Source organism: Malus sylvestris, chromosome 5, assembly GCF_916048215.2.
Source record: "Malus sylvestris chromosome 5, drMalSylv7.2, whole genome shotgun sequence".
NCBI lineage: Eukaryota > Viridiplantae > Streptophyta > Magnoliopsida > Rosales > Rosaceae > Malus > Malus sylvestris.
This window is the reverse complement of record NC_062264.1, coordinates 43686407-43705163: the sequence shown is the minus strand read 5'-3', so window position 1 is coordinate 43705163 and position 18757 is coordinate 43686407. Positions and strand designations below refer to the sequence as shown.

Genomic DNA, 18757 nt, shown 5'->3' with positions numbered 1-18757 from the left:
TAAATAAACAGTGTCATGCCATATTCATATATCATCTCCAACCCCTTCGGTAATTTATTAGTTTTTAACTTTATATTTTAAATTTATTGTTTAATTTAATCGATCTATCGTTTGATGCTTTCAAATCTAGTCATTGAGTTTGAATCAATTATTGCAATTGAGGAGTTGAGCCCCTATAAATAGGCTAAGAGGAGGGCTACATTTGACTAGCCTAATGTCCCTTTGGCGAAATAATAGTCTGGTGGGCTCTATAGAATTATACTCCAGTCATCGGTTGGAGATGAGTTTTTTGACAAATCAAACCATTTTTTAGCCTTTGGACCCTTAGTGCCCTTCAATACAGACCTAAGGCCATCTCCAATGGAGAAAGCTAAAGGTTCAAAAACTAAAAAATGATCTGATTTGCCCAAAAACTCATCTCCGACCAATGACTAGGCTATAATTATGTAGAATCCACAAGACCATTATTTGGCCACATGGGCATCAGGTTGGCCTAACATAACCCCCTCTTAGCCTTTTTTTGGGGCACAACTCCTCAAATGCAATAATTAATTCAAATTTAACGACTTGAATTTGAAAACATCTAAAGGTAGTTTAATTAAATTAACCAATAAATTTAAAGTACAAACTTAAAACTAATAAATTATTGAATGTGCTATATGTAGTCCATTCGGTTGGAGATTGTATATGAGTATGACTTGATACTGTTTATTTAAAAGTAAATTTTTGCAGAGCTATAATTCTGGACTGTGCTATATTTAGCTTTTTCCATTGGAGATAGCGATAATAACAATACTGAAAGACAAGGCCACTAATTAAACTACCAATTTAGATGTCCTTGATGCCATTTTCCACAACTTTGATTGTTTTATACCAAATTCTATATAAATATATAAAGACGGTAGGTTCAACAACATTCATTATTTTATACCAAGTTGTACATACATATACATTTTTACTTGGAAAGGGATCCTCTCCGGATCATTTCCTTCTAATCCACCAAGTCCGAGGATCCGGGCCGTTGAAATTTGATCAAACGGCTAAAATTATTATAACTTTTAAAATGGGTACCTGTTTGTAGCCGTTTGATCAAATTTCAACGGTTCGGATCCCCGGACTTGGTAAATTAGGAGGAAGAGATTTGGAGAGGATCCATTTCCTTTTTCCTTGATATTTAACCATACTAAAAGTGAGAGCCTTGTAAATATGCATTTGGCACTGTACCAAAGTTGTCAAGTTGAATTAAAAAAAGAGAATTGTTATTAATACTCCAAAAATCTCATTCTACACTCTTCACAATTGTATTTTTCTTTCTAATTATAGAAAGTTTTGAGTGCCAAATAAGATTTTTAGAGTGCTAACAATTTCCTAAAAAATATTGACCAGGAAGACACGTCGTCATAATCCAGGATTTTGCAATAGGATACTTTCAAACTATCCCTCGTGATGCAAAAACTGTCAATCAAAACTCTTGTAGTAAAATCCGTTAACAGTTTTGGTCCATATATATATATATATATATATATATATATATATTAGAGAAACTTTCAGTTTAATTTCCATGGTGTTTTTATAGGAGAAATGTTATTCACACCCTAATGTCTTATCTTCCCACCCACCTTTTAATGAGTTTTTTAATTACAAATTTTTCACTTGCAAAAAGACTGATAAGGACATTAATTATCTTTTTTTTTTTAATTTAAAAATAAATAAAAAAAAGGTTGGGTGTGGGAGACGATTTGTCTACCTTAAAACCCTAACTCATATTTTCATCTCCTTTAATTCAAAGAAAACAAAAAAATATCAATGGACTTAGAAGATGACTTTTTCATTGAACATGTGGAAGATGACTCTTCTACGGAAGAGGTAGAAGATTATGTTTCCATTGAAAAGATAGAAGAATAATTTGTGTGTATGTCATTTGAATTTGTCCATCGTATTTTTGAATTTGTTGTTGTTGAATTCTTTCGAATTTGGATACCTATGTCATTTCCATATAAATTTGCAAACCTTAGTGTGATTTTCATTTACATATTTTTTGATATATTTTTTAAGGGACAATTTTATAATTTCATATGTATGTATATATTAAAGGTTATTTTGAGAATAATAGTGGGTGAGAAAATAACATTTTAATTTTTTAACTTTTTAAGGTGGGTAAGATTATAATGTCGGTGGAAAAATAAGATAATGAAATGGGTCTAGCAGCTATCTTTTATAGGCTCAAAACACTGTTACTTCTACAATATTATTCTGTTTTTGCCCTCACTTATTTTTTGTTATTTCATGTGTGCCGGTGCTATCCACGTGTTGATGGTGGATGTCTCTCAATCTCTCCAGTCCTGCGTGCTTTGATTTCGATCTCCTCTGCTTGCACAAGGAGCTCAAGCTCCTCCTCACTGACCCTCCACCTCTTCCTTTATGCACCACTTCAAATCGAATACCGCAGCCGCACTATAAACCCATCTGGACGGAAAACACATGAAGAAATCTTGGTCGTTGGCCGACAACCGGACTGCAACATTGTCTTGACTCACTCCAGCATCAGCAGATTCCAGCTTCAAACCCTCTCGACCCTTTTTGCCAAAATCGTTCTCACCGATTTGTCATCAGGTAAGATCCTGGAGTTTTTATTTGGCACTCTAGACCTCATCTTTCTTGCCACTGATCCTTAAAACTTTCATATCGGTACATCAACTCAACTCTCATTTATTTCAACAGCTCAACTCTCTTTCTATTTCAAACCCAAAGATTGATTATTTTCCTTTTTTCTCTGTTTTTATTTTCCAAGGAAAAACACCATCTTAGCCGAAAAAGTTTGAATTTTTCTCGGGAATTCTTGCCCATCTCTGAGATTTTCTTTGTGGGTTTTGGTTCTCGGGTTATGAATTTAAAAGGGTTTTGTCTTTGGAAGGAGATGGATATCGGTGGCGATGATCGGTGTTCGTTGTTGTGTGGATGATCCCAGTGGAGCGTTGGTTTTCAGCTTTGGTGATTTCTACGGTTTTTGTTGCGTGAATTTTTGGGGATTTGGTTTGGGTTTCTGGGTAAGCAGCTGTCACTCTATTCAACTTAAATTTAGTTCACTTTTTTTTTCCCTCAAATTTGTTTGATGGCATGGTTGTTTGATCCTTTACTAAATAGTCATCAAGAAATGTTGGAATTTTTAGTAGTTTTGATTTCTTTTCAATTTTTATTTCAAGCCCTGAGTTTTGTAAGAACCGTCTACCCTGTGCATACACCAGATACTCTTGACATTTCAAATAAACTAACTTCCCAAACACTGGTATTTAGGTTTTTTATTGGTATACATAATGCTACCAGCAAGTTCTATAACTTTACTAATATTTATTTGCAATGCAAGTTAAATTCTTGGTTTTCTGTTTGTCAATGCGTTAGCTTTTCTACTCTCTACCTTGCATTAGAGGTTGCCATGTCAGGTGAGTTCAAGTTCTGCTTAATACACAAGGGTTGTTTTTAGCTTAGTCTCTAATCTGTGTGCTCTTCAGAATGTCTTTAATTTTGGTGGCAGTTAGGTGTCATTAATATGAAGTGTGAGCTGGTTGATCCAAATGGTCTACTAAAGCAGCTAATGGTATTGAAATCAGTTTATGTAGATGGCGTTTATGGTTGATTGGGGAATGGTAGAGGGACATGCTCCACAGAAGTATAATTGGAATGGATACAAGAGGCTCTTTCAGATGGTGTGTGAGCAGCGACTAAAGTGACATGTTTGTTTTATATAAATACGTTTTTTCAATTGCAGAAGCTTTTTCCTCTCATTGGGCATATAAACAACATGTGTGGTTAATTGTTTGCCATCTTTGTGGTCATTTTTATTCTTTCTATGCATGTTTTTGGTTGCAATTTAACAACTGATTGTAGAAACTTTTGTCTTTGTATGTTGATGCTTCTTAATAGTGGTGGTGCCATGCATGTTGCTTCTTAATAGTGGTGGTGCCGTGCATGTTGTTAAATTAATCGAGTACATCCGTAATTTGGAATGGTTCTTTTCTAAATTGGCAGGAACTTTTTCAGTCGAGGAGGTTGTTGGATACTTCTGCTAATTGGATCAATGGAAGCGATAGCCAGTGATTGGGGGTATCTTTTGGCAGGATTACAAGGACTTTGTTGCGGATGGGATTCAAACAGAACCTTTCAACTTGAATGAGGAGAGGGAAGAAGGTTATTTTAATGCAGATGGAAAGTTTATTAAATATGCCATTAAAAATGAAGTCAAGGTAAACATGTTTATCATTTTTGGCAATAAGCATGTTTATCATTCTTGGGTAGTTAGGGCTGGTTTGGTATTGTTGTGCTTTGAAAAAAAGCTGTTTCTGCTGTGCTGTGAGAATAAGCGGCTGTGAAATAAAGCTGTAGAGTGCTTGGTAAACTTTTTTGTAAAAATGCTTTTGAAAAAAAAAACAGAGGACATGACACAAAACCGAGCGTAATGGCGTTCTAGGATTCATATAGCCGATCCCACTTAGTGGGAAAAGGCTTTGTTGTTGTTGTATTATAGTGTTTGGTAAACTTTTATGTAAAACAGATGTGAAAAAAAGCCAGTTTTTCAAAGTTAGGTTTTGCAGCTTCATGTTTTTGGCTTTTTTCACCCAAAACTGTGAAAAAAAATTGAGGCTGAATGTTTACCAAACACAAAAAAGATCCCAGCTTTTTTCAGAATCATCTCAGTACCAAACCAAGCCTTAATGCTAGAGCGTTTATCGTACAATTAGATTCTTGGAGTTTACTGATGATTTGCCATGCGTGTAGAGCATAAAACATTTTTTATATTGAAGCTTTCATCTCTTTGATTAAATTCAGTTGAATTAAGTAATTCAGTCGATTACTTAATTCAGTAAAAGAGACAACCAAAGAACAACATGGAGGTGGAGTCAAATGCAAAATCATAGAATCAGAAATTAAGGTAATCTTATACATTTCGTTTGATTTCTTTGAATAGGATGATTTATAACTGTTTCAGTATTATGTTTCTTCGTATGCAGATTACCATATGTATTTGAGAGCACATCTGAAAAGGATGATTTATAAAAGTTTATTAAACATGTTTACCTTGACTTCATTTTTAAAAGTTAGGTTTTGCAGCTTCATGTTTTTGGCTTTTTTTCACCCAAAACTGTGAAAAAAAGTTGAAGCTGAATGTTTACCAAACACAAAAAAACTCCCCTTTCCCCGATTCGTCCTTATCTCGGCCAATCCTACTCCTACCAGGATTCTGAACTCAACCCGTCATTAGGCCATATTCAAACTCCTTATCCTGTTGAGACTCCTTCTCGTAATAAGACTCACCCGCATCCCCTGGAGTCCTAATGGGATACGGTTAGTCATGACTATGCGGCCCATGAACCGGATAACCTCCCGTCAACTTCTACGCACGGCCTCTGGGCCGAGAACAATTCTAAACTCGGCCCAAACTAATATTTTTGGGCCCAAACAGTTCTAAATTAAAATTCTTATATTTTCTTAAGTAATATCAATTGTAAAAAAATAAACATTTAAAGTCAATCAATCAGTTGTTTTAATGCAGTTTGAATTTTCAACATTCTAATCTAAGAGCACAAATAAATCCAAAATGATTGGTCATATGTCACAGTCATTCTTCAACTACCACGGATGGTAACGATAGTGAAAGATAAGGCCACTAATTAAACTACAAATCCTAAAGTCCTTGACGCCATTTTCCACAACAACTTCGATTATTTTACACCAAATTGTATATTAATATATATTTTTCCTTGATATTTGGCCATACTGAAAGTGAGAGCCCGGCAAATATGCATTTGGCACTCTCTACCAAAGTTGTAAGTTGACCCAAAAAAAAAAGTTGTAAGTTGGATTAAAAATTTGACTTGGAAGACGGGTGGAGGTCATCATAATCCGTGATTTTGTAATAGGGTGCTTTCAAATTAACTCTTGTAGTGAAGTCCTGCAGAAGAAAGAAAATCAATATCGCCAAAAACCTTTAATTTGCCTAAAGAAAATGAAGGAAATGGATACCTGGTCGAGCTTAGGGAAGCTGTTAACTTTGGTGCTGGTGTTAGTGTCCTATCACTTTGCGGCTCGCAATTCCGGTCTTGTCTTTGATGTCGTCATCTTCCTCCTCTGCTCCTTCAGCCTCGTCTTTCGCCAAATGAATGTCTCAGTCCCCGATAAAGCCTCATCGTCCTCCTCCTCCTTGCCCGGATCCTCATCCTCGTCCTCATCCTCATCGTCCTCCTTCACCTCCTCGCTCTCATCCTCATCCTCATTGTCCTCCTCCGCCTCCTTGTCCTCGTCCTCCTTCTCAAAAGGTTCGCTCTACGATGTGTTCATAAGCTTTAGAGGCGAAGACACACGTAAAAACTTCACGGGCCACCTCTATGAAGCATTAACAAAGGCCGGAATCAATGCTTTTATTGACGACGAAGAACTAAAAAAGGGAGAAGAATTAACAATCGCATTTGAGAGGGCAATCCAAGGTTCTAAGATCTCTATCATCGTCTTCTCTAGACAGTATGCGAACTCCAGCTGGTGCCTCGAGGAGCTGGTAAAGATCATGGAGTGTAGAAGAACGCTGGGGCAGTTAGTTTTGCCGATATTCTATGACATTGATCCTTCGCATGTCAGGAAACAGATTGACTGTTTTGGACAATTGCTTCGGGACCATATAGATGAAAAGAAGGTAGAGAGTTGTAAGGTAGAGAGGTGGAGAACTGCTCTTACTAAAGCTTCGAATTTGTCTGGCGGGGATCTCCAAGACGGGTACTTACTAATTTCTTCTCTTATGAATTTAGGCTTTAACGTTCCTTTGCTTATTAATTTGGAAGCATGCGATTTCTTAGACCTCTTTTAATAAAATCATACAATAAAGCTTCAACTGTTAAGCTTACACTAATCATAGCAGGGGAGCCGCCGGCGAATGGCTGCAGAGGGAAGGGATGCTGGTTTTGTTTGCTTGTGTTTCTATTTTGAATTTTTAATTGATGTTTGCTAAGTTTAAACACAACACCTCAAAGAAAATTGTCTTAAATAAAATCTCTAGTCATGAAAAGTAATTTTGTGTATTAGTTCAATTTCGTCTTGTAGTTGTATAACAATCTTCATTTTGCTTCTCAACTTGACCAATGGCAGGCATGAAGCAAAGTTTATCAGGAGGATTACTGAGGAAGTCACTAGAAAGCTGAACAACACATACTTAGACGTAGCACCCTACCAAGTCGGAATAGATTCTCGAGTGCAAAATATCAGTACTTATTTATGCATCGGAGATTCAGATGATGTTCGGGTGATTGGAATTTTGGGCATGGGTGGAATAGGTAAAACAACGCTTGCTAAAGCCGTTTATAATCGATTTTCTGACAGGTTTCAAGGTAAAAGTTTCCTTGAAAAAGTGAGGGAAAAGAAACTTGAAAAATTGCAAAAACAACTTCTTTCTGATATCTTGCAAACCACCAAGACAAAAGTAAGCAATGTTGCTGCAGGGACTGCCCTGGTAGGGGAAAGATTTCGACGCTTAAAGGTACTTGTCATAGTTGATGATGTAGACAATGTGAAGCAGCTACGCGAATTAGCTGGAAATTGCCACTCTTTTGGCCCGGGGAGCAGAATCATCATCACAACTAGAAACGAACGTGTGCTAAAAGAATTTGGAGTTGATAAGATATATCAGGCAGAAGGAATGGGCCGAGAAGAGGCTCTTGAGCTCCTAAGTTGGCATGCTTTCAGAAGTAGTTGTTGTCCTAGTCAATATCTTGTGCTCGCAAGCGAAGTTGTCAATTACTGTGGAAGACTGCCGCTGGCTCTTGAAGTTTTAGGATCTACTCTTTTCAAACGAAGTGTAGATGAATGGAGAAGTATATTGGATGAATTGAAAATGATTCCTCATGGAGAAATTCAGGCACAACTCAAAATAAGCTACGACGGGCTAAATGATAATTACAAGAGGCGGATGTTCCTCGATATAGCTTTTTTTTTTATCGGAATGGACAAGAACTATGTCATACAAATCTTGGATGGTTGTGGCTTTTATGCAACTACAGGAATCGAGGTCCTCCTTGACCGGTGCCTTGTAACTATTGGTAGAAAAAACAAGATTATGATGCATGATTTGCTTCGGGATATGGGCAGAGATATTGTGCATGCAGAAAATCCCGATTTCCCTGGAGGACAGAGTAGATTGTGGCGTTCTGAAGATGTAAATGATGTATTGATAGACAAATCTGTAAGTACTTTCCCAATTGAACTTTATATTAAACATGTAAGCATATGTAAGTTAGTAATCTAACTTTTTTTCATGCAAAGCCTTCTCTTATTTGGAGTTTGTTTTTTATGATAGCAGGGAACTGAAAAAATTGAAGGTCTTGCTTTGAATTTGCCGAGTCTTGTAGAGACTAGTTTCAGTACTGAGGCGTTTAGAAATATGAAGAGACTGAGATTGCTCCAACTGAACTATGTTCGGCTTGCTAGGGGATACCAATGTCTTTCCAAAAAATTAAGATGGCTGTGCTGGCATGGATTCCCATTGGAGATCATACCAATAGAACTGTGTCAACCAAACATAGTCGCTATCGACATGCAGTACAGCAGCCTCAAACAAGTTCTTTGTGAGTATTCTGGGGTAAGTACAATGTGTGACCTGAACCAAGTTCGGAATTATTTTTATGCTCTCTGTATCTTTTTTTTGGATTTAAATTTTTTATTTAAATTTGATTTTTCTTAACAGTTGCTTGGTAAGTTGAAGATTTTGAATCTCAGCCACTCCCACGATCTAACACAATCGCCAGACTTTTCGAAATTCCCAAATCTTGAGAAATTGATACTCAAAGATTGTAAGAGGTTGGCTAAAGTTCACAAGTCCATCGGAGATCTCAAGAGTCTTGTGTTGGTGAATTTGAAAGACTGTGAAACGCTTAAGGCTCTCCCGAGGAGTTTCTACAAGTCGAAATCTGTCAAAACTCTTGTTCTCAATGGTTGTTCAAGATTCCGAAGCTTGTCCGAGCACTTGGGGAAAATGGCATCATTGGTCACTCTTTTTGCTGATGGGACGGCCATAAAAAAAGTACCAGCTTCCATCGTACGACTGGAGAAGCTCGAGTGCTTATCTTTAAGTTACTTGAAGTGTCCTTTGCAGCTACCTTCCTTACGAGGCTTACACTTTTTAACAGATTTACAATTGGTAGACAGCAATTTAATGGAAGTGCCTAATGATGTTGGGAGTAGTCTACCTTGTTTAGTGTACTTATTTCTAGATAACAATAATTTTCGGAGCCTTCCAAGCCTCAGTGACCTCTCCATGCTTCATGCACTAAAATTGAATGGCTGCAGAAACCTTGTCGAGATCACAGATTTACCAAAAAGTTTGGATATCCTGGAGATGGACGACTGCTCTGCATTAGAAAGAATGCCAGATTTTTCAGGCATGTCGACATCCGTGTCTCTTGGTTCCCCCAAACTCATTGAGTTTCCAGGCTTGGATAGCGCGTTAAACTCGGGCCTCAAACTTCATATGTTCACACACAACAATGTCATAGATTTCCTTCTTAAGGATAACACGCTACAGGTGGTACTCTCTCTCTCTTCCACACCACCACCCCCCTCCTCCCTCCCTCGCAAATATGTGTGTTATTTGTTATGTATGTATTACTCACACAAATCTTGTTCAACATGGTATAGGGATGGACAGGAAGTGGATATATGAATCTTGTAGGAAGACAAATTCCCACTTGGTTCAATTATGTCAACGAAGGTACCCAAGTCTCTTTTGAAGTGCCTAATGAAATTGGTTGTAATGCAAAAACGTTAGCTGTGTGCCTGGCTTTGGTTCCTTATGATGACGTTAGCTCGATTGATTTTGAGCGGGCGTCTTTTATTTATGTTATTAATCACACCAAGGGTACTAGTTTTTATGTCTGTATAGGACATGTTTTTTCCTTTCAAGAAATCCTTTGCCTTGGAAATTTTTCGTTGTCGGAAACTGAGTTCAATTTGGAAGAAGGCGATTTGGTTCATGTTATTGTACATTGTCCAACTACCGTGGTGAAGAAAATAGGGGTACGTTTAGTATGCGACAAACTTATGACTTTCGAAGGTTCGTTATTTCTTTACCATTCTATCCCTTACGAACGGGCCATAGAAGAAGCTTTTACTGAAGTTGATGATTTTGATGATGAATATGAAGATGATTTTGATGAGGATGATGACAACGACAATGAGGATTTTGATGAGGAGGACCAAGACGGTGATGCTAATGATGAGGATGATGACGACGACGACGACTGTGTAAGCTAGTAAACTTTCTGGTTTTATCAGCTAGTTTGTAGATAGAGTCTGTATTTTTTTGCGTGCCTTGATCTGTTTGTAATATGTTCTCTTTGTTTGAACTTTCTTGTTTCTGTGGTGATTTAATTCAACTTTTTAACGCATTTAAGGTTATAATATGTTTAGAGAAGCCCTAATTTTCTCATGTAGTCGCCAACTGTAAGCGTCAGCGCATGCCTCATCCCGTCTTCTCCAGGAACCCTTTCTGAGCACCCTATGGCCTGCCAAACTTCTGAAGAGCAACCAATGATATTGGCAGCTCAAAATTATGCTTTAGAAACTTCGACTGCTTGAACTTCCTCCTCTAGAAGCATCTTTCAACTTGTGGTGAGCCTCAGGGGTCCTGCTGCTTCAAACGTTTTGCTCGTAACTCATTCAATGCATCATCCTTGGCAGCTGCCCTGTCAGCAGATCTAGCTGATGAACGCACCCGAGAGGATGGAAGAGGTGGAGTCTCTTTCCGGGACTGTAGGGTCTTCCCTTTATCCCACTTTGGTCGGAACTTCTCCTTTAAGCTCTTGTCATCTTTCTTCTGTGCTCTTTCAGACAAAATTAGCTCTTTGAAGTTCAGACATCTCTGCAAGCTTCCGCCTATCATCTTCATCCTTGAAAAGATCACTGCCAACATCAGATTCATTGTTGTCCCCCCCACGATCCGAACCACTATCGTTATAACCACATTCTTCCTGGCTACCCTGTTCATCGTCTATTTCTGTTGGGTCCAGCCTCTTCTTCAAGTGAACTTGAGGTCCAGAGGGCTTCCCGCTTGCATAGCCACAACCATCGTCAAAATCATCACCTCTGGAGTCACTTCCTCCATCAGAATATGAACCTCCATGTCTCCTCCTAGCTGATGAATGTGAGTGTCGGTTTTTCCCCGATGAACTTGTTCTTCCCGCGGCCTCCAAGAGCAAATTTTCTAATTCTGCCATTATCCCATGTCCCTTGTGGTATGTTTTGGTGTTTTACTCGCATTCCTGAATAACTCATAATGTCAGCATTCGAAAAGAAGATAAAATCATCAACATATTATTACCATCTGTTGGTTCAAAACTACTTCAACTTGATAGTGAACACATTAGTTTGTAACAAAAATTTTGAAACCTAAAAATTCTAATCTGCTACTAACAATTTTGATGACGGCTAATAATTCACAATTTCACACTGAAGAAACACAAGATATATCAGGTGCTCAACTTCTCCTCTATGAACCCATCTAAGTCATTCCTCGAAAACATCTCCTTTTAACCCTAACACTGTATATGGAACACCCATTGCTTAAACTCCCTAAATTCCCAGCTCAAAACCGACTCACACAATGGCAACAAATCGAAAAATTTTCCCCCAAAAAAAACCTCCTTTCAACCCTAAGATTGTACATGGAACACCCACTTCTTTAATTATCAAAATTTCCAGCTCAAAACTAACCCCAAGACATTGGTAACGTGTCGAAAACCTTCTTGAAACCAATATCCCCTTTCAAACCCTAGGACTGTATTGAACACCCATTGCTCAAATTCCCAAAATTTCTAGCTCAAACAACCAAATCCCAGAATTACAATTTCTGAATTTCAGACAATATTAATTCTTAATCTCTACATATTACAACAGATCTCGCTCAAAACCCAAAATGGTATTTAGTATTTACCGATTTTAATTCTTAAAACCACAACAACAACAACAACAACAAAGCCTTTTCCCACTAAGTGGGGTCGGCTATATGAATCCTAGAACGTCATTGCGCTCATTTGTGTCATGTCCTCCGTTAGATCCAAGTACTCAAGTCTTTTCTTAGAGTCTCTTCCAAAGTTTTCCTAAGTCTTCCTCTACTCTTTCGGCCCCGAACCTCTGTCCCGTAGTCACATTTTCGAACCGGAGCGTCAGTAGGCCTTCTTTGCACATGTCCAAACCACCGGAACCGATTTTCTCTCATATTTCCTTCAATTTTGTCTACTCCTACTTTACCTCGGATATCCTAATTCCCAATCTTATCCTTTCTCGTGTGCCCATACATCCCACGAAGCATCCTCATCTCCGCTACACCCATTTTGTGTACGTTGATGCTTCACCGCCCAACATTCTGTGCCATACAACATCGCTGGCCTTATTGCCGTCCTATAAAATTTTCCCTTGAGCTTCAGTGGCCTACGACGGTCACACAACACGCCGGATGCACTCTTACACTTCATCCATCCAGCTTGTATTCTATGGTTGAGACCTCCATCTAATTCTCCGTTCTCTTGCAAGATAGATCCTAGGTAGCGAAAACGGTCACTTTTTGTGATCTTCGCTAGATTGCTCCGGTCATTAGTGTGGATAAGTATATAAATGGATAGAGATAGGAAAGCAAACACAAGATGTACGTGGTTCACCCAGATTGGCTACGTCCACGGAATAGAGGAGTTCTCATTAATTGTGAAGGGTTTACACAAGTACATAGGTTCAAGCTCTCCTTTAGTGAGTACAAGTGAATGATTTAGTACAAATGACATTAGGAAATATTGTGGGAGAATGATCTCGTAGCCACGAAACTTCTAAGTACCGGAGTGTGGTATCGTCTTGACTTGCCTTATCTGTCTCATAGGTAGATGTGGCATCTTCTCTGGAAGTACTCTTCCTCCATCCAGGGGTGATATCTGTAACTGGTGGAGATGCACAAGGTAATGTATCAATTTCACTTGAAGCTTACTTGTAGTTTCATGCTTGGTCAAGCGAGATACAAACCATGTAGTAGGAGTCCCCCAAGTCGCCGAGCTGGGGGATTTGCTGAAAGAGGTGACAGAGAAGGTAAGCAATCAGAGCTCCGGCTGATTGTTCACATTCTCCCTATCTTGCAGGCAGCATGAAGGATAAAGAGAAGAAAAATGAGGAGAGATGATATGGGATACTTTTGCTTTTGAAGAAGTAACTTTCCACAGGCTTATTCTTGAACTGGGCTGGAGGGTGTTCTGGTTTCCTCCAGAGTATAAGGCCGACTGAAGAATTTGAGGGTCAAAACAAGTCCATCAAATCTAGAGTACGTTCGACCCTGCTGATATGGGATACTTTTGCTTTTGATAGAGTAGTGGATGTATCGGCACGTGTGCTGTTACGCTTGTCTCCACATGCTTCCTTGTATCCTTCTCACTTGCCCTATCTGTTCCTCAGGCAGATGCGGTATCTTCCCTGGAAGCATAAGATGTTGAAGATGAGTACTCGAGAGCAATGCCAGGTAAGTAATCAGGTAAGGGGTTCCAGGCAGTCAGTTCCTGGCTGGAAGCTTGATTCCAAGTGCTGACTGATTGCTCTCTTTCTCCTTGTCTTGCAGGTAAGAACAAGGCCAAAGGAAAAGACAGGGAAAAAGCATGATATGGGATACTCTTGCTTTTAACCCTGATGATATGAGATATTCTTGCTCTAGTATAGCTTGTTTACAGAGGTATTATCGGGGGGAAAAAGCTGAATATTTCGAAAGGCTTTGTTGGGAGTGCCCTCTCAGATAAGAGAAAGGGTTGAGCATTTTTGCAGGTCTGCCTGTCCGTTAGGGATGGAAGTCGACATATATAGGAGTCTCCCTAACATCAAGTAATAATGCTACTCCTTTACCCTGCTTGGTTATAGCACGGTAGTGGGAGCTGCCAGCTTCACATGTTTTAACTCTGTCAGAGCACTTTGAAAAAGTGGTTTGTGGTATCTGGAAAGCTGATGTTACGTGTGAAGATTACAGACCTGTCGGGGGTCTGGCTCTCGAGATTCGGAGAACGATGCCTCTTCGATTTTTGAGAAAGCAATCCTGCTAGGGGTCTGGCTCTCGAGATTCGGAGAGCGGTGTCTCTTCAATTTTTGAGAAAGTAATCATGTTGGGAGTCTGGCTCTCGAGATTCGGAGGGCCGTGCCTCTTCGATTTTGGAGCAAGCAATCTTGTTGGGAGTGTTTTCTCGAATGTGAGTAAAGGTTGGGCATGTTTGCTAGTCTACCTTGCCACGAAGCACAGAGGTTGACACACAGGGACTTTCCAATTATCCAGCAGTGGTACTGTTCCTTTACCCTCTCTTCGATTTTGAGAAAGTAATCATGTTGGGAGTCTGGCTCTCGAGATTCGGAGGGCGGTGCCTCTTCGATTTTGGAGCAAGCAATCTTGTTGGGAGTGTTTTCTCGAATGTGAGTAAAGGTTGGGCATGTTTGCTAGTCTACCTTGCCACAAAGCACAAAGGTTGACACACAGGGACTTTCCAATTATCCAGCAGTGGTACTGTTCCTTTACCCTCTCTTCGATTTTTGAGAAAGTAATCATGTTGGGAGTCTGGCTCTCGAGATTCGGAGGGCGGTGCCTCTTCGATTTTGGAGCAAGCAATCTTGTTAGGAGTGTTTTCTCGAATGTGAGTAAAGGTTGGGCATGTTTGCTAGTCTACCTTGCCACGAAGCACAGAGGTTGACACACCGGGACTTTCCAATTATCCAGCAGTGGTACTGTTCCTTTACCCTTGTGGGTAATAATATGGTAGCTAGACCTTCAAAATTTATGTGTCTAAACTTTGTTAGTGTTGTTTCTTTGCAATTCTTTTACCCTTCTTGGTCAGAGCGATGTAGTGGGAGCTGCAAGCTTCACGTGTCTCAACTTTGTCAGATAACTTTGGCAAAGTTATCTGTGGTACCCATGAGCTACTGTTGCGTGTGGGAAGTGGGTGATTGAACAGTACGATTCATGTGCTTTCTACTTCGCCAGAAATCTTCAACAGAATGCCCATAATTTCCGCAAAGCTGAGTGTGCGTGTGACAGGTGCTGACAAGGCTGGAAAAGTAGGTGCCTCTTCGATTTCTGAAATCGGCCCTCGTGGTCTCTGAGCAGCCCAGCTTTTGAGAAAGCAAGCCTCTTCGATTTCTGAGATCGGCCTTTGTGGTCTTTGAGCAGCCCAGCTTTTGAGAAAGCAAACACCTCTTCGATTTCTGAGATCGACCCTCGTGGTCTCTGAGCAGCCCAGCTTTTGAGAAAGCAAACGCCTCTTCGATTTCTGAAGCTTCGTCGAGTGCAGATTTTTATAGGGGCTGACATTAAGTTCCAAAGCACACTTGAATATCCACTAGTAGAAGCTCCATTCTTGCACTTCTAAGATCTTGATTTGTCCGACCTCTTCTCTCTTCAACACCTTTGAAAATGTCTGGCCCCTCCGACCGTCGTTTTGACTTGAACCTTGTTGAAGAGGCAGCCCCGCCTTCTCCAGACAACATATGGCGCCCATCCTTCGTCTCCCCTACTGGTCCTCTTACCGTTGGGGATTCCGTGATGAAGAATGATATGACCGCTGCGGTAGTGGCCAGGAACCTTCTCACTCCCAAAGATAACAGACTACTTTCCAAACGGTCTGATGAGTTGTCTGTTAAGGATTCTTTGGCTCTCAGTGTTCAGTGTGCAGGTTCTGTGTCTAATATGGCCCAACGCCTATTTGCTCGAACCCGCCAAGTTGAATCATTGGCGGCTGAAGTGATGAGTCTCAAACAGGAGATTAGAGGGCTCAAGCATGAGAATAAACAGTTGCACCGGCTCGCACATGACTATGCTACAAACATGAAGAGGAAGATTGACCAGATGAAGGAATCTGATGGTCAGGTTTTACTTGATCATCAGAGATTTGTGGGTTTGTTCCAAAGGCATTTATTGCCTTCGTCTTCTGGGGCTGTACCGCGTAATGAGGCTCCAAATGATCAATCTCTGATGCCTCCTCCTTCTAGGGTTTTGTCCAGTACTGAGGCTCCGAATGATCCCCCTCCGGTGCCTTCTCTTTCTGGGGCTCTACCGACTGCTGAGACTTCTCCTAAGCAACCTTTGTGAAGGCTCCCTCTTGTTTGTTTATTTTGACTCAAGTATATGTACATATTTGTAACTTATCGGGGATATCAATAAATAAGCTTTCCTTCATTTCAACGTATTGTGTTAAATACACCAAAGCCTTATTCGCTAAGTTCTTTGAATTTTCTTTTGTTGAAGCTTGTATGTTGAAGCTTTGTGAGTGGAGCATATAGGTTGAAGTAGTGTTCCCTTAATTTCCCGAGTGAGGAAAATTTCTCGGTTGGAGACTTGGAAAATCCAAGTCACTGAGTGGGATCGGCTATATGAATCTTAGAACGCCATTGTGTTCTGTCCTGTGTCATGTCCTCCGTTAGATCCAAGTACTCTAAGTCTTTTCTTAGGGTCTCTTCCAAAGTTTTCCTAGGTCTTCCTCTGCCCCTTCGGCCCTGAACCTCTGTCCCATAGTCGCATATTCTAATCGGAGCGTCAGTAGGCCTTCTTTGCACATGTCCAAACCACCGTAACCGATTTTCTCTCATCTTTCCTTCAATTTCGGCTACTCCTACTTTACCCCGGATATCCTCATTCCTAATCTTATCCTTTCTCGTGTGCCCACACATCCAACGAAGCATCCTCATCTCCGCTACACCCATTTTGTGTACGTGTTGATGCTTCACCGCCCAACATTCTGTGCCATACAGCATCGCCGGCCTTATTGCCGTCCTATAAAATTTTCCCTTGAGCTTCAGTGGCATACGGCGGTCACACAACACGCCGGATGCACTCTTCCACTTCATCCATCCAGCTTGTATTCTATGGTTGAGATCTCCATCTAATTCTCCGTTCTTTTGCAAGATAGATCCTAGGTAACGAAAACGGTCGCTCTTTGGTATTTCTTGATCTCCGATCCTCACCCCTAACTCGTTTTGGCCTCCATTTGCACTGAACTTGCACTCCATATATTCTGTCTTTGATCGGCTTAGGCGAAGACCTTTAGATTCCAACACTTCTCTCCAAAGGTTAAGCTTTGCATTTACCCCTTCCTGAGTTTCATCTATCAACACTATATCGTCTGCGAAAAGCATACACCAAGGAATATCACCTTGAATATGTCCTGTTAACTCATCCATTACCAACGCAAAAAGGTAAGGACTTAAGGATGAGCCTTGATGTAATCCTACAGTTATGGGAAAGCTTTCGGTTTGTCCTTCATGAGTTCTTACGGCAGTCTTTGCTCCTTCATACATATCCTGTATAGCTTGGATATATGCTACTCGTACTCCTTTCTTCTCTAAAATCCTCCAAAGAATGTCTCTTGGGACCTTATCATACGCTTTTTCCAAATCTATAAAGACCATGTGTAAATCCTTTTTCCCATCTCTATATCTTTCCATCAATCTTCGTAAGAGATAGATTGCCTCCATGGTTGAGCGCCCTGGCATGAACCCGAATTGGTTGTCCGAAACCCGTGTCTCTTGCCTCAATCTATGCTCAATGACTCTCTCCCAGAGCTTCATTGTATGACTCATTAGCTTAAAACCAACCAAAAAAAATAAAAATTCTCAGCAAGAAATACAAGGAAAGTAGTCAAATTTGTGGTATTCGAACAAACAAAGGGCAACTACAAGAAGAATAAATCAATCACCTGAAAAAATCTGAGGGCTTCGGCAGTCAAATCTCTCTGGATAATCCAATTGCGGCAGACAAAAGCATGAAAAGCCGCTGAATTTAAGGAGCTTGCACAATTTGAAACAGTTTTGCCTATTTTAGGAAAGTTAGGGGGCGTTTGTTTGCCTTCTTTAGCTTTCACTGGACTGGATTGGATTAAAGATTTAGTGCAATCTGTGTTTGTTTGCTCTCGGGACTAACATTAGTGGTACTAGCGAGGACTCGCCTCGACTAACAACGACGCTAGCTGGTCTTAGCGTGTCCCCTCCGGAACCATGGGACTAGCTAAGACGCCTCACTCTGCTATCACCTCCTCTATCTACCTCTCTCGTTCTCTCATGGCTGCTCGCGTCCTAGAATCACGTCCTCTCCCTCTTTCCTCGCGTCCTCTCTTTTATCCTCTATCCTGCGAAATCACACCACCAGACCAAGCACAAACTGACCTAACCTGCCGGCGTCGGACTGGCTGAAGATGAAGATGTCAGGGCAGAAGATATGGCCGAAGGGGCCGGATCAGATGATGTCCATGGTACCGGGCTCAAGATCCATGAGGACAGCGTGGGGAACGTACCTGCCACCGGAGGCCTCATTGTAGTAGATGTTGATCCTCTCGAGCTGGAGATCGGAGCCGGCGTCTCCGTGGTGCCTTCCGATGGGGTCAACGCCGTGCCCGTCGTAGATGACCTCCCAAAACTTGGAGCCGATCTGGTTGCCGCATTGGCCTCCCTGGATGTGCAGGTTCTCTCTCTCAAGGAGATGAGATTCTTGAAAATTATGGAATTTGGACGAAAAAAAGGAGAGGGAAGAGAGATTCTTAGTCCAAAATTGTGGAATTTGGACGGAAAAAAAGCTAAGGGAAGAGAGATGTTTCTTAGTCCAGAGAGAGTGTTCTGGAACAAGAAAAAGAAAAGAAAAAAAACAGAATTAATTATTATTATTTTCATTATCCTGCTTTTTAGTCCAACACTATCAAACGCTTCACAAAAATAGTCCAACTTAGTCTAG

General features: G+C 40.4%; 2 protein-coding genes across 8 annotated transcripts in view; one reads left to right on the top strand and one right to left on the bottom strand.

Moving 5' to 3' along the window:
* Positions 1 to 2293: 2293 nt before the first annotated feature.
* The window catches only part of LOC126622351 (disease resistance protein RUN1-like), a 78458-nt gene continuing 61994 nt past the window's right edge, over positions 2294 to 18757 (top strand). For 2 of the 7 annotated variants that reach the window (XM_050291058.1, XM_050291055.1), the window contains exons 1-4: positions 2294 to 2613; positions 2915 to 3047; positions 3609 to 3704; positions 4027 to 5981. Coding sequence is in view for 1 of the 7 variants with exons in the window: in XM_050291049.1 (XP_050147006.1) it covers positions 6002 to 6762; positions 7132 to 7370 (1000 nt within the window). In the remaining 6 variants the exon portion in view is untranslated. Of the gene's footprint in view, positions 2614 to 2914; positions 3048 to 3608; positions 3705 to 4026; positions 6763 to 7131; positions 7371 to 18757 lie in introns of all 7 variants that reach the window. The other 5 variants (XM_050291052.1, XM_050291050.1, XM_050291049.1 and 2 more) reach the window with 4 other exon arrangements.
* On the bottom strand, positions 10352 to 17863 carry LOC126622386 (protein RTF1 homolog). Its single transcript, XM_050291110.1, has 2 exons — positions 17730 to 17863; positions 10352 to 11294 (listed from the first exon to the last, which is right to left on the bottom strand). Exon 2 carries the CDS (start codon positions 11247 to 11249, stop codon positions 10860 to 10862), a length of 390 nt encoding a protein of 129 aa, XP_050147067.1. The 5' UTR covers positions 11250 to 11294; positions 17730 to 17863; the 3' UTR covers positions 10352 to 10859.

What these genes read in the sequence shown, in the direction of transcription:
- LOC126622386 (XM_050291110.1), bottom strand. Translation starts at nt 11,249, where the DNA reads ATGGCAGAATTAGAAAATTTGCTCTTGGAGGCCGCGGGAAGAACAAGT.